The sequence below is a fragment of the Talpa europaea genome (genome assembly GCF_964194135.1).
Source record: "Talpa europaea genome assembly, chromosome: 8".
Taxonomy (NCBI): Eukaryota; Metazoa; Chordata; class Mammalia; order Eulipotyphla; family Talpidae; genus Talpa; species Talpa europaea.
Genome location: NC_140075.1, coordinates 24,995,459 through 25,007,888, shown reverse-complemented (window position 1 = coordinate 25,007,888; position 12,430 = coordinate 24,995,459). Strand labels below are relative to the sequence as shown.

At 40.2% G+C, this 12,430-nt stretch overlaps 1 protein-coding gene across 2 annotated transcripts in view; it reads left to right on the top strand.

Annotated features, from left to right (window-relative positions):
* The window catches only part of RYR3 (ryanodine receptor 3), a gene marked incomplete at both ends in the record, with an annotated part of 506,236 nt that overhangs the window by 374,411 nt on the left and 119,395 nt on the right, over nucleotides 1-12,430 (top strand). For both annotated transcript variants that reach the window (XM_084241349.1, XM_084241348.1), the window contains 4 exons: nucleotides 2,564-2,744; nucleotides 3,882-3,990; nucleotides 7,047-7,167; nucleotides 10,902-11,071. In XM_084241349.1, the coding sequence (XP_084097475.1) occupies nucleotides 2,564-2,744; nucleotides 3,882-3,990; nucleotides 7,047-7,167; nucleotides 10,902-11,071 (581 nt within the window). The remainder of the gene's footprint in view (nucleotides 1-2,563; nucleotides 2,745-3,881; nucleotides 3,991-7,046; nucleotides 7,168-10,901; nucleotides 11,072-12,430) is intronic.

Below are 12,430 nucleotides of genomic sequence, written 5' to 3'. Positions count from 1 at the left end.
ATTTCCATTATATTAGAATTAATAATTTTTGTTTTCAAACATGTTGAATTCTCCTGGAACTTTTATTTCATTTTCCCCCATGATTAAATTATATCAGATATAAATGCTAGGTTCAACTAATAGGAAATCATTCTTAGCATTGTCACTTTATCTGGACACTTAGACAAACCTCATGGTGTCACTCAATCTCTCCTTGATTTCCTTCATTGAATCTCCCACCACGTCTTCACAGTGATTATTTTACCCTTTAAGACCCTCCTGAGAATTTTCTTCATGTGAATTCTGGTTGAATAAAAACAAATTCTTTTTTGATGTTATACATTAGATGAAACTTGAAGAAAAGCTTCTTTATAAAAATTTCAGTCTCTTCTTGAAGGATTGAGCTATAAAACAGTGAATGCATGCTGATGGACTGTTTAAATTCAATTTAACAAACATTTTTCTGATTCAGGTTACCCTGTTTTAAAACTTACAGTGGTATATATTTGCAATCTTAAGTTTTACCTGCAGCGCAGAAGATTGAGTAATAAAGGATGTCAGCAGGCCAAGCTCCAGACCAGAGCTATGGCTGTGATATAAGATAGACTCTCCAGGCCGATGAGAGATATCAAGACATGTCAAGTTTGTTCAAGAATGAGACTGTGTGAGCGATGACTATAAAGTTCATTTCAAGCATCAGACACCAAGCTCAGCCTCTCTGAACCCTTGGACACGAGGGGAGAAATCTCTGCATATAGGTGGTACCAATACACCAAGAGAAGAGGTGTGAGCATTACAACAAGGAAATTGAAGACCCAGGAGATTGTATGGCGTACACAATCACACAGTGATTATCTAAAAGGCCGGATCGACAGAAAGAAAAAGAAAAATACCGGATAGTCTCACTCATAGCAGGAATCTAGAAAACTGAAATAAAGGACCAGGAAAAAGAATAACTATAAGAAAGAAAATATCAAAATCAACAAACAACTATGAACCAGAGACACTCTATGGGGGGTGGGGGTTGGGGAAAGGAGGGCTTGGGGTCAAAATAAGGGGGTTGTAATTGTATGGGGAATATAAAAAATAAAATTTAAATAAAATGTGAAATAAAAATAAAAAAAATTAAAGGCTGGATGGAAAACGAGGTTTTCTGGCTCTCATTCTATTGTTCTACTCACAGCACTTCTAAATTAATACATACAAGTACTCATTAGACAGAACTGAACTCCTCTGATGGTTTTTAAATGTCTAAGAATTCTTCACTGTTCTTCCCTCCAAAAGATGGAGTCTAATTCTTTTCCCTTTGCTTGTTATGTGGACTTAGTGAATCTCCTCTAATGAATAGGATATGACAACAAGGAAAAGTGTGACAGGGTTATAAAAGAACTTGCAGCTTCTGCCTTTCTCTATCAGATCATTTGATCTGTGGGAAGCCACCTGCCATGTCATGAGAACACTGAAGCAGCCTTATGGAGAGTTCCCAGGGTGAGAAACTGAGGCTTCCAGCCAACAGCCATGTGATTGGACATGGGGCCAACCCTCCAAGTCCAGACAGGCCTGCAGAAGACCACAGAGCTGGCTGACATTTTGACTGCAAACCTTTTATTATTTATTTTTGAGGCATTTTTTTTTTCACTCCAGGATAAGTAATTAACACAATAGTGTGTTAAGATGCAACCTCTATTATAGAGCTCAATCCTCCAAGAAGTACCTAATGATTTTGTAGAAATATCCTATGATGTACACAACATCAGAAGACTCTCGTCTTTAATTCTTTGCCCAGGGTAAATTCTCAGGCACAAGTTAATATTGAGTTGGAGACCAAAGGTATGTTTCATGAAGTTTGAACAAACTGTAAAACTGCTTTGGTTGTAAGTGTTGGCTCTGACAAGCACTGGCTATCTCCCTCTCCATGTGCCAGCTCTACCTCTTCTTCACCTCTTCAGGAAATGAAGCGCTGTCGTAGCTGCCCATGGTTCTTCCAAAGAGAAACACCCACAAAATGTAATTCTCTAAACTTTGGCTTTCCACAGAGTTATTTTGGAAATAACACAATTCACCAAGTAGATTTTTACCAGGATAAATTATTTCAAAAATGCTGTGATGATTCTGGAGTAGTTAGCTACCCCAAAACATATTACTTCTCCAGATGTTAATAGAGGCACATCAGCTTGAGTTGCCACTTACCCACTCTCAAGGTAGGGAGAGATACCTTTTAGCAGCCTGTCATGGAACTAATAAAGATGTAAATGTCTTTTATTCCCTAAATTGCTTATGAGTGAGTCAATAATCTGTGGCAGACTCAATGGTTCCTCTGAGGACCTAAATATAGTGAAAAATCTAGACAGCACAGAATCCTGAGCTGAAAAATTCTGTTCCATAACTATAAATCTTAATACTTCAAGTAGACAGATTCTAACCTGATTTATCACAGCTCACCTTTCTCTCCATCAGTATGACCTGCTAATCTTAAGCGTGAGTGACAAGCTCAAACACTGTTCTCCCAGCCTCATGCATTAGAACTAAATTCTGGGCCATCCTTTCCATTGAGAAGAAAATAATGCCTCTTTTCCGTACATAGGTGAAAGTGTGGAAGAAAATGCTAGTGTCGTGGTGAAGCTACTCATCAGACGCCCGGAGTGCTTCGGCCCAGCCCTGCGGGGTGAAGGAGGAACTGGTCTACTGGCAGCTGTGCAGGGGGCCATTAAGATCTCTGAAAACCCAGCCCTAGACCTGCCTTCACAGGGATACAAGAGAGAAATGTGAGTAGCACTGATGCGATTGGTGAACCCCCAGGTATTGTCAGTACAAGGAAGATAAAGAATGTATCAATAACCTCCCCCAGCAGAGAAAGCCCAGGGGGGAGTTGTTCAAACATTTTAATTCACTTTGTCAAGCACATTACTGTCTTGACTCTAAGCAAAGCCTCATGATCAGTATCACCTTCACCCCCTTTCATTTCTTCTACTCCACTCAGGATGATCAGATCCAGAATTCAGCAAATTCTTCTACCCAGCACTGCACCTCCCATACCCCTCATCACTATAGGAGGATGCTGTAGACAGGCTTGCTCCTGTGTAAGGGTGTTCTCTGACTCCAGCGTGTTCCCTTTAGTTTTGAAACTTTGGGGTTTCATCACTTTTTTAAAAATAGGTAATGCCCTCCACTTACTCTTCTGAAAATGTCAAGACCATTTTAGAAAAGTTTCTGATTTCATTCCTTAGTTTTCAAAGAGAGCAGCAGATTTTTTTTTCAATTACAGCATTAGTAATCTTTATTGAAAATTAAGGATGTAGTTGGTGGTGAGTTGTCTGGTTACTGTATGACTTTCCTCTCATATGACCATTTCACCTTCTTTTATCACAGTCCCTAGATTAGTGCCCAGAATCTAGATAACCCAACCAAGGCAACTTCTCAGCTATTGGGCTTCTGGGAGTCATTTGTTTGGGTAGACAGTCTGGTAGAACTAGAAAGAACCCATGACATAAGCAGTTCAAATTAAAAGAAATGAGGCCAGGATCCTAGAACTTATTAACAACAGAGGCAGGACATGGACTCAGCCCTCCTAACTCCTTGTCCAGGGTGCTTTCCAGAAAACTCAGGAAAGAAAAGGGAATAAATGGCTGGGAGGAGATTTTGGGAGTGCTGTGCCCTTCCACGAGTATGCAGGAATGTATGATCAGCTTGCCTCAGTACTTACACCTTAAAGTTTGTGGGACCCTAAGACTGTCATGGACAAATATTTGGGTCCTCTGAACTTGGTGAATAAAACCACCCCATTGGCTTCTTGGTGGGAAGGTGTCTAAGAAAGAGGTACGTGATCCCCAGCACAAGCAGGTTAAGTGTCCCATAACAAGCCAAAGCTTCCTCACGCAGCCCCGTGTTGGTTCTCTCTGCAGCATGGATGATGACGAAAACGAAGAGGAGATTGTGCACATGGGCAATGCAATTATGTCATTTTATTCTGCTCTTATAGATCTCCTGGGCCGCTGTGCTCCTGAAATGCACGTGAGTACTGGGGTTCTCGGAGAGCACCTGTAAGTTGCTGGTGCCAAGAACACTGCAGAGGTCTTGAATGGAGCCCCTTCCATTACTTGCCCAGGCTCCATGCCTTCTTCCAGTTCCTTTTAGCTCACATTAAAAGTAGTTTCCAGGGCTTCCCCAGGGGCACAGCAGGTTGAGCTCAGCACTGTGAAGATGTCCACAGCCTCTGCAGCGCGGGTTCAATTCCCAGCCAGCCAGGGAGATTCCCAGATGGTGCAGCAGACCTCTCCTGTCTCGCCCGCTGCTCCCCTCAGCAGTGTATTTCTCCCCTCATCCTGTTCTGCTCCCCACTCTGTCTCTGGTGAATCCTCTCACACTCCGCACCTCTGGCCTGTACCCCAACTCTTATATAAAAATAAGTAAATCTTAAAAAAAAAGTAGTTTCCATCTGATACTCGATTCTGTAGCTTTCTAAGAAAACTGGGCAAGTCCTTGTGTGGAGTTTCTCTGAGGCACAAGTTGAACCACATAACTTCTCCATATTCTGTTTCAAAAGCTTCCCCAAATTATGTTCCATCTGCCTCAACTTGGTCAAAATAGGACCAACTTAATTCTTGTTTGAGGCCATGAGGATTCCTCACCTGGGAGTCCTCTTGGTGATCATGGTCACCAAAGAAGGCATGGCACCAGGAAGGGAATCTCTTTCCAAAGTCCATGTTTGATTTCCCTGAGGAGAACTTCACAGACACACCAAAAAGGATGGTTCTCCTGGCATAGGATGTCTTCACAGACTGGCAGTTTAGACCTCCAAGGCTGTGTTCTTCTGCTTCTCTTTTTTACTACTGCTGGGGCCAGAAGAAATCAGCCCCATCTTACATAGGAATCACATCATAATTGCTTTTTATATGAAAATGGAAAAGAAAAGGTTGCCTTTCACATTTATTTTTTTTTAAATAATAAATTTTATTTTTATATTCCCCATACAATTGCAACCCCCCCCCCATTCTGATCCCAATCCCTCCCCTCCCGCTCCCCACCCCCCGCCTTTCACATTTAAAGTAATGGTGATTCTGTAAAAGAACTGTTTTATTCTTTCAGGATTCTTGTGCCTGCCTGCCTCTCTCTACCATGCTTGTTACTTTTGGATTATACTAGAAACAAAATTTATCCTTACTACAGCTCCACACATCTTAATATCTTCTGATCTATTTCATGCTTTTGAATGCTGAAGCCCACTAACTAAATTTTACAACCCAGGAATTGGTCATGACCCGTATGTGCTTTGAAAAGCAGAGCGTGAAAGCGTCCATGCTTACCTCCCTCCCAATGTCAGAGTCCTGTCTAATACACACTCTAGCCTGTTTGCAAATCCAAATTCAGGTGTTTAGGGAAACTATTCCAATGTGGGAGAATCTAGGTTAAAAATACTGTGAATAGAAAAAAATCTACATCTCAGCAAGAGAGGCTGATGAGAATTCTTAACTCAGGATTCCAGTTCCTACTGTGATGAAGCAGCCTTCTGCTCCTGGCCCATCTTTCCCTCTCTGTGCCTTTGAACAAATAAAGAAGCTTAAGAGGAAGTCAGGGGGATACTGGGGTGTTCTGCAGTCCTGGGACAGGGTATCAGTTTTCCTGATCACCTGACCTCACTTCGGAGAGTTACACAGTTTGTTTATTTTCAGGACAGCAGCCTGGGATAGCTAAGCCATCAAAGCCCCATCTGGGAAGGAGCTTCCTCCTGCCTTACACCCCCTCTGGTCTGATACCTTACACCCACATACCACTCATGCATACACACACACACATCCCCCTCCCTTAAGCTGCTTCAACTTACGAATGGTGGGGAAGGGGTGCCATTTCTGACAACCTCCCCTCCACCCATAGGCAGGTGACAGTCAGTGGGTGCACAGGCATTGTTTCGCTAGGAGCTTTGAGAGTCATATCCCAGGCTCCCATCTGGCTGATCTGGAGTAAATTTGATCCTAAGCTCAAGACTGCTCCAGACTAAGGGCCTGTGCCTAGACACGTACCAGCTGTCCACATGTGCAGGAGGATGCACACTGCACACACTGGCTGACCCGCCTGAGGCTGTGTGCACCAGGTCATCCCTCTCAGAGAACTCCACTGAGACCTCTGCCACTTTCTTTAGCCTCTTGCCTACCCCGAGTTCTAGCATTAATCTGACTTTGAGGAGACAAATTCATAAGTCATTTTTACGTTTAGCAGAATTTAGGATCTGGAATCATTATCACATTGCCAATGTGTTCCCTGGCCACTGAGAACTCCCAGAATCACAGTCACACTGAGACTCACCACCAAGCTACACACTGACTGCAGGGACTCAGTGCTCAATTTGGTGACCTTGGTAATTACAGCAAAAGCTATCAAGTTGAGCTCTTTGGCACAGTTCAGCCATCGCTCAGTAGCATTTCTTCTTGAAGATCAAGAGAAAGCACCTCTCTTTCCCTGTGGTCATAAGTGTCTATGGCAATTAGGCTGTCAAAGTATACCCCATCCCTTAAAGGAAATCCTTTAACTGCCAAGAGCTTGGCGGTCTGCCACCTCACGGAGTGGCAGCATTGGGCGTGGCCTGGGACGAGGGAAAGATTGCTCAAAGTCCAAGTGGCTTGGAGCAGTGAGAGGCCTAGAGGGGCTACACCAGGCAGTAGTAATGTGCAGCCCAATCTAAAGGCAGATTCATATTTATTTGAATCAAGTGCAAAGGTGGGGAAAGTCCCTAGGGAGTACACATGCATGGGGGTGGTACAGGGATGTGAACTAGGGTGGAATGACCAGGGCCTATTGCATGGGGGCCGCCATTGTTCCTGCTGGTCAAAGTATATTATAATATCTGCCTGCTGTTTTCAGCAGATGCTGGTTTCCCAGTATGTTCCTCCAGACCAAGACTTCAGTCCTTAATGAGAGGCCTCCTGCCGGACTGTATGCCTAGCTGCCCAGCAAGAACTCTGGGTACCAAGACAATAGTCGTGAGAACAAGGAGGGCTGGGGATCCCACAGAAGTGGGGTGAAGCAGGGAAATGAGAACTTTGTTTATCTTATTCTCCAACTCTGCATTGCAGCTCATCCAGACGGGAAAAGGGGAAGCCCTCAGGATCAGGTCAATCCTGCGCTCCCTGGTCCCCACAGAGGACTTGGTTGGGATCATCAGTATCCCCCTGAAACTGCCATCCCTGAACAAAGGTAAGGAAGCAGCTGAAGGCCCAGACCTGCCTGTCTCCTGGGACCACTCGCTCAGCGTTACAGTTTTCAGTGTACATATCTTTCGTTACTTCACTGGCTAGATTTTTTTACTAAGTATTTTATTGTTTTATATGCTTATAAATGGGTTTGTTTTCTTTATATCTTCTTTAGATTGTTAGCATATAAAAACACAACTGATTTTTCAACTTTGAATTTGTGTCATGAAACTACTGAATTTACTTAGTTGTAACAAATTTATTTAGTTGTAACAAATTTTATTAGACTGTTTTCTATGTACAAGATCATGTCTTCAGCAAAAAATTTTACCTTTCCTTTTCTGATTTGGCTTTTTTCTCTTTTCCTGGCTTAATTGCTCTGACTAGGATTTTAGAGAGAGAGCTTTCAACTTTATACTGTTGAGTCTTTTGTGAGCTGTGGGTTTGACATATATGGTCTTTACTATGTTACGTTTTATTCCTCTATGTCAATCTTACTGAAGGTTTCTATAACAAAAGAATGTTGACTTTTTTCAGTTTTTTGCATTTATCGAATGTGATTTTTGCCTTTCATTCTTTTAATGTGTTGTATCACATTGACTGGTTTGTGCATGCCAAATCACCCTTGTATCTATCCCAGGACTGAATCCCACTTGATTGTGATGCATGATACTTTTAATGATATGTTGAATTCAGTAGATTGATACTTTGTTAATAATTTTTGCATGTATATTCATTGGGGTTATTGGCCTGTAGTTTTGTTTTTAGCTGGCTTTTGTGTCAGAGAAATATGGACCTCAGAAGATGAGTTTGGAAGTGTTTCCTTTTCTTCAATTTTGTGGAAGAGTTTGAAAAGGATTAGTATTAAGACTTCTTTAAATGATAGGTAGAATTTACCATGAAGTCATTTGGTTCTAGGCTTTTCTTTGCAGGAAGATGTTTGACTTTTAATTCAGTCTCCTTACTCATAGTTTGTTCATATTTTCTATTTCTTCACAATTCATTCTCAATAGTTGTAGTTTCTAGGAATTTATTCATATCAATTTGTCAGTGTATAAATGGTCTCCTCTATTTTGCTTTCCTGTCATCATTTGTAATGTTGCTCATTTACAATTTTACTTGATTTCTCTTTTTTCTTCATAAGTCTAGCTAACGTTTTGTCAGTTTTATCTTTTAAAAAATTAACTATATGTTTTGTTGATCATTTCTGTTTTTCTGTTCTCAGTTTCATTTATTTCTGCTTTGATCTTCATTGTTTCCTTACAGTGTTAAAGTATTCTGGATCTGACTATATACTTTAACAGTGTGTTAGAAAGCTTCATATGCTTTCATGTTACTAATTATCTTTCATCTCAGCTTGAAGAATTCTTTTCAGCATTTCTTTTAAGGCAGGTCTAGTGGTGACAAACTCCCTCAGCTTTTGTTTGTTTAGGAAAGAATCTTAGCTCCATTTCTAAAGGGCAACTTTGCTGAGTAAAATATTCTTGGTTGGTAGTTGGGTTTTTTTTTTTCCCCCAGCACTTTGAATGTATCATCCCCCTATCTCCTAACCTTCAAGATTTCTGTTAAGCATCAGCTCATAGCTTTATGGGAGCACTCGTATGAAAGATTTTTTTTCCTCTTACTGCTTTTAAAATTCTCTTTGTCTTTGATTTTAGTCAGTTTTAGTATAATATGTCCTAGAGAAAATTACTTGGGATAGAAATTTTGGAGAGACCTATTAGCTTCATTAAATTGGATGCTCAAATCTCTCCCCAGATTTGGGAAATTCTCAGTCATTATTTAAATATGCTCCCTGCCCTTTTCTCCTCCCCTCTGGGATTCTCATGATATGTAGGTTATTTCTCTTAATGGTGCTCTATCAGTCCTTTCTTTATTCCCTTTCATTCTTTTTTCTTTTTTCTTTTTTTTTGTTTCTCTTATTAGCTAATTTCAAATGATCTTGAACCATTCACTGATGATCTTAAAACCATTGATCTTAAAACCACTGATTATCTTAAAATCATTGATCTTAAAGCCAAATGATCTTAAAACCATTCACCGATTCTTTCGTTTGGTCTATTGTGCTGTTGAAGCTCTATCAAATCCATTCAGTCATTGTACTCTTGAACTTCAAAATTTCTTCTCTCTCTCTCTCTCTCTCTCTCTCTCTCTCTCTCTGTGTGTGTGTGTGTGTTTACTATCTTTGTTGAACTTCTTATTTTGTTCTTGTTATCCAAATTTTTGATCTGTCATTTATCTGTATTCTCTAGTAGCTTTAGTAGCTATCTTTAGGGTAAAAATTTTGAACTGTCAGGCAATCCATGTAGCTCCATTCTTCTTTGGTTAATTACTAGTTTACTCTGTTCCTTTTTTAGTATCAGTTTCCCCCTTTTTCTTAGTGATTTTTGTAGCTTTACATCAGTATCTGCTTGATTGAAGTAGTCACCTTCTCCAGACTTTATGGAATGACTTTGATATGAAAGTCCTTTACCAGCAGGTGGGGACACATTGGAGTGGGCTGTGACCCCAGGACTAATGGGGCAGGCCACCAAGTACAAGAGTGTGTGGTGACTTCTATTGTACCACCACTCTTGATATCATCTCTTCCTTGTTCCTAACGATCTCTAAACATCTCTGCTTGATAATCTCTTGGAGGAGTAAAGCCAAAGCTGATGCTGCATACAGTTCTCAAAAAGGCTGGTGAAGTCAATCCCTTTCCCTGCTCTCCCTTTTCTGGAAAATCCTCTTTCCAGTGAGGACTCCCTTAGTAGCATTGAGCAATACTAACCTGAGGCATGAGGTGAAGCAGGCAACTTCCATTCCAGAAGGTCACTTCCCTCCCTGCTCCACCAGAGCCCTAAATGGAACCTAGGCTGAATACTCTAAATCTTTGTGGTTTTTAGGGTGCCTGATGAAGTACAATATTTAGATATGCTTGCACTATAGCTTGATCATTTCCTTATTAGTTTTTGGTGCTAATAAAATAGTAGTTAGGAGATTATGTTATTTATCGTTTTTTAAAATCTTGTCTTTTTTCTTCAAATTAAGCAAGTCTTCTTTTTTTTCCTGGCTTTCCTCACTACATCTTTGAACCTCTTTATTAAAATAAGGTTAGAATTCTTGGGTGATCTGATCAACATTTCACCTAAATCAGGTAACAGTTTCTAAATACTGATTGTTTCCTCAATTTTATGCTTTTTGTGATGCAACAACTGCACACATAACACACTCTTAAATTTAATCTGCCTTGTATTTTCTCCCGCTCTTTCTTTTATCTTCAGTCAGCAAAGCAATGAATCAAACCCTGATTATGACATTTGTCCATTTCTGTAGTGTAAATATTCTACTTGTGGCTAATGTCAAACTACCAATTTTTGTCCCCAAACACAAGGTTGGAAAAAGAATGCACGCAGCTAACATTGTATCATATTTCAGACCTACAAATACAAGAGGTGTAAATAACTGCAAGTCTTTTTATAGAAAAATAATTAGGAAGTGATGCACTTTGAGTATTACCTTTTAAAATATTTACTTAGATGCAAATTTTAATTTTTAATCATGGTCATATCTATAACTGACAAAATTCCTGAAATTTTAACAATCAGCTGTTCCAAGCCAGTATAAGCTAGCTCCAGAACAACACTGTATAATTTGCAAAATTCCTCTTGCTTGTTATGGGAACAAATCATAGGCAACTCTGTATTTCTTGGAGACTGTAGAGAAAAGGGGAAATGACATTGTTTGTGTGTCTTTTAGATGGGTCTGTCAGTGAGCCAGATATGGCAGCCAACTTCTGTCCTGATCACAAGGCTCCTATGGTGCTCTTCCTGGACCGTGTTTATGGCATCAAGGATCAAACTTTCTTGCTCCACTTGTTAGAGGTTGGATTTTTACCTGACTTAAGAGCCTCTGCCTCTCTAGATACAGTAAGTTGCCAAAATAAGGAAAATTGGTTTTCCTCTCGTCGCAAATTAGTAATATTGGATAAAGAAGTGATTTTTTTCTATCAATCTACTGACTACATAGTAATAACTATGTTAAAGCATGAGAAAAACAGAGGCCTAAAGAAATAGAACATCTTTATTTATTGTACAAGACACATAAATGAAGGTAAACTTGTCCTCACATATTCAGTACAGATCTCTCTGTTTTAAGTTTCTCAACCTTGGCTCTATTTGTTGGGAGAGGAGGGAGAGCAACCTGTGCATTGTAGGGTGTTTAGCACATCTTGGCTTCTACCCACGAGATTCCAGTAGCACCACCCTTAAAACCATTTGTCAGTATCACCAAATATCCCCTTGGAGAACAAAAATTACCCTCAAATTAGAACCATGGGTCTGTTGCTTATGAAAAAAGGCTGACTGGCAGCATTAAAGACCAGAAATACTCTTCCTGCTTGCCTTAAATTTCATGCACTGACCATCAGGAAAGTAAGAGTCTGAAGTTCAGGGGGTGACAAGGTCAGTAAAAGGTGCCAAGTGCAATTCAAGTTTGGAAGTCAAGGGTGAGGTAAAGTAACAGGCCTCAACGGAAATTAAGACAGTTAAAAATTAATTTTAACTCTTAGGAGTTAAAAAGCATAGATATCTGGCACTCCAAGTCAGGGCTAAGCAGAAAGACAGTGCACCAGGAGAAAAAGGCCAGTTAGATCAGCTTTCGTTCAAAAAACACCTTGCCAGTTTAGGGATGTGTGTAAAGAGCCATAAGCATGTCATCTTGAATCTGTTGTACAGTTTCTCAAAGGCTCCCCCTGCCCCTTCCAACAAAGAGAGAAATCTGAGCTCAGCTAGCCTATACCTAACTTGGAGTTAATTCCTTTGTGTAGGTTAGACATCCTTTGTGCAGGTTGTAGACATCGATGAGATTACCCAGAAATCAAAATTTATGTGAGCCCCAATTAGAATGGGAACTCCATCCCTATGTATAGCAAGGGGAAAAGAAATAGTACATCCTGTGGTGTTAGGGGCCGATCCTTTTAAATATTTAAAACAATGCTTCCACAGCTACTTTTGTTTTGAGTTTTTCAATAAATTCCTTAATTTAAAAGTAAAGAATCTTTTTAACTTGTGGGACTTCCCTAAGGCTTTTGATCAAAACGTTTAATTTTTTATAGGTCACATAAACAGTGAACCTCTCCTACCATTTGGTTTCCAAATACCATGCTTGTCTAAGCACCATCTACAACAAAAAGAAGTTTTCTGTTCAGTTCCTCAGCACATACATTTTATGCATTCTCTTTTGAAAACTTTAAACCACTAGAATCAAAGCTCTATCCTTCATTTTAA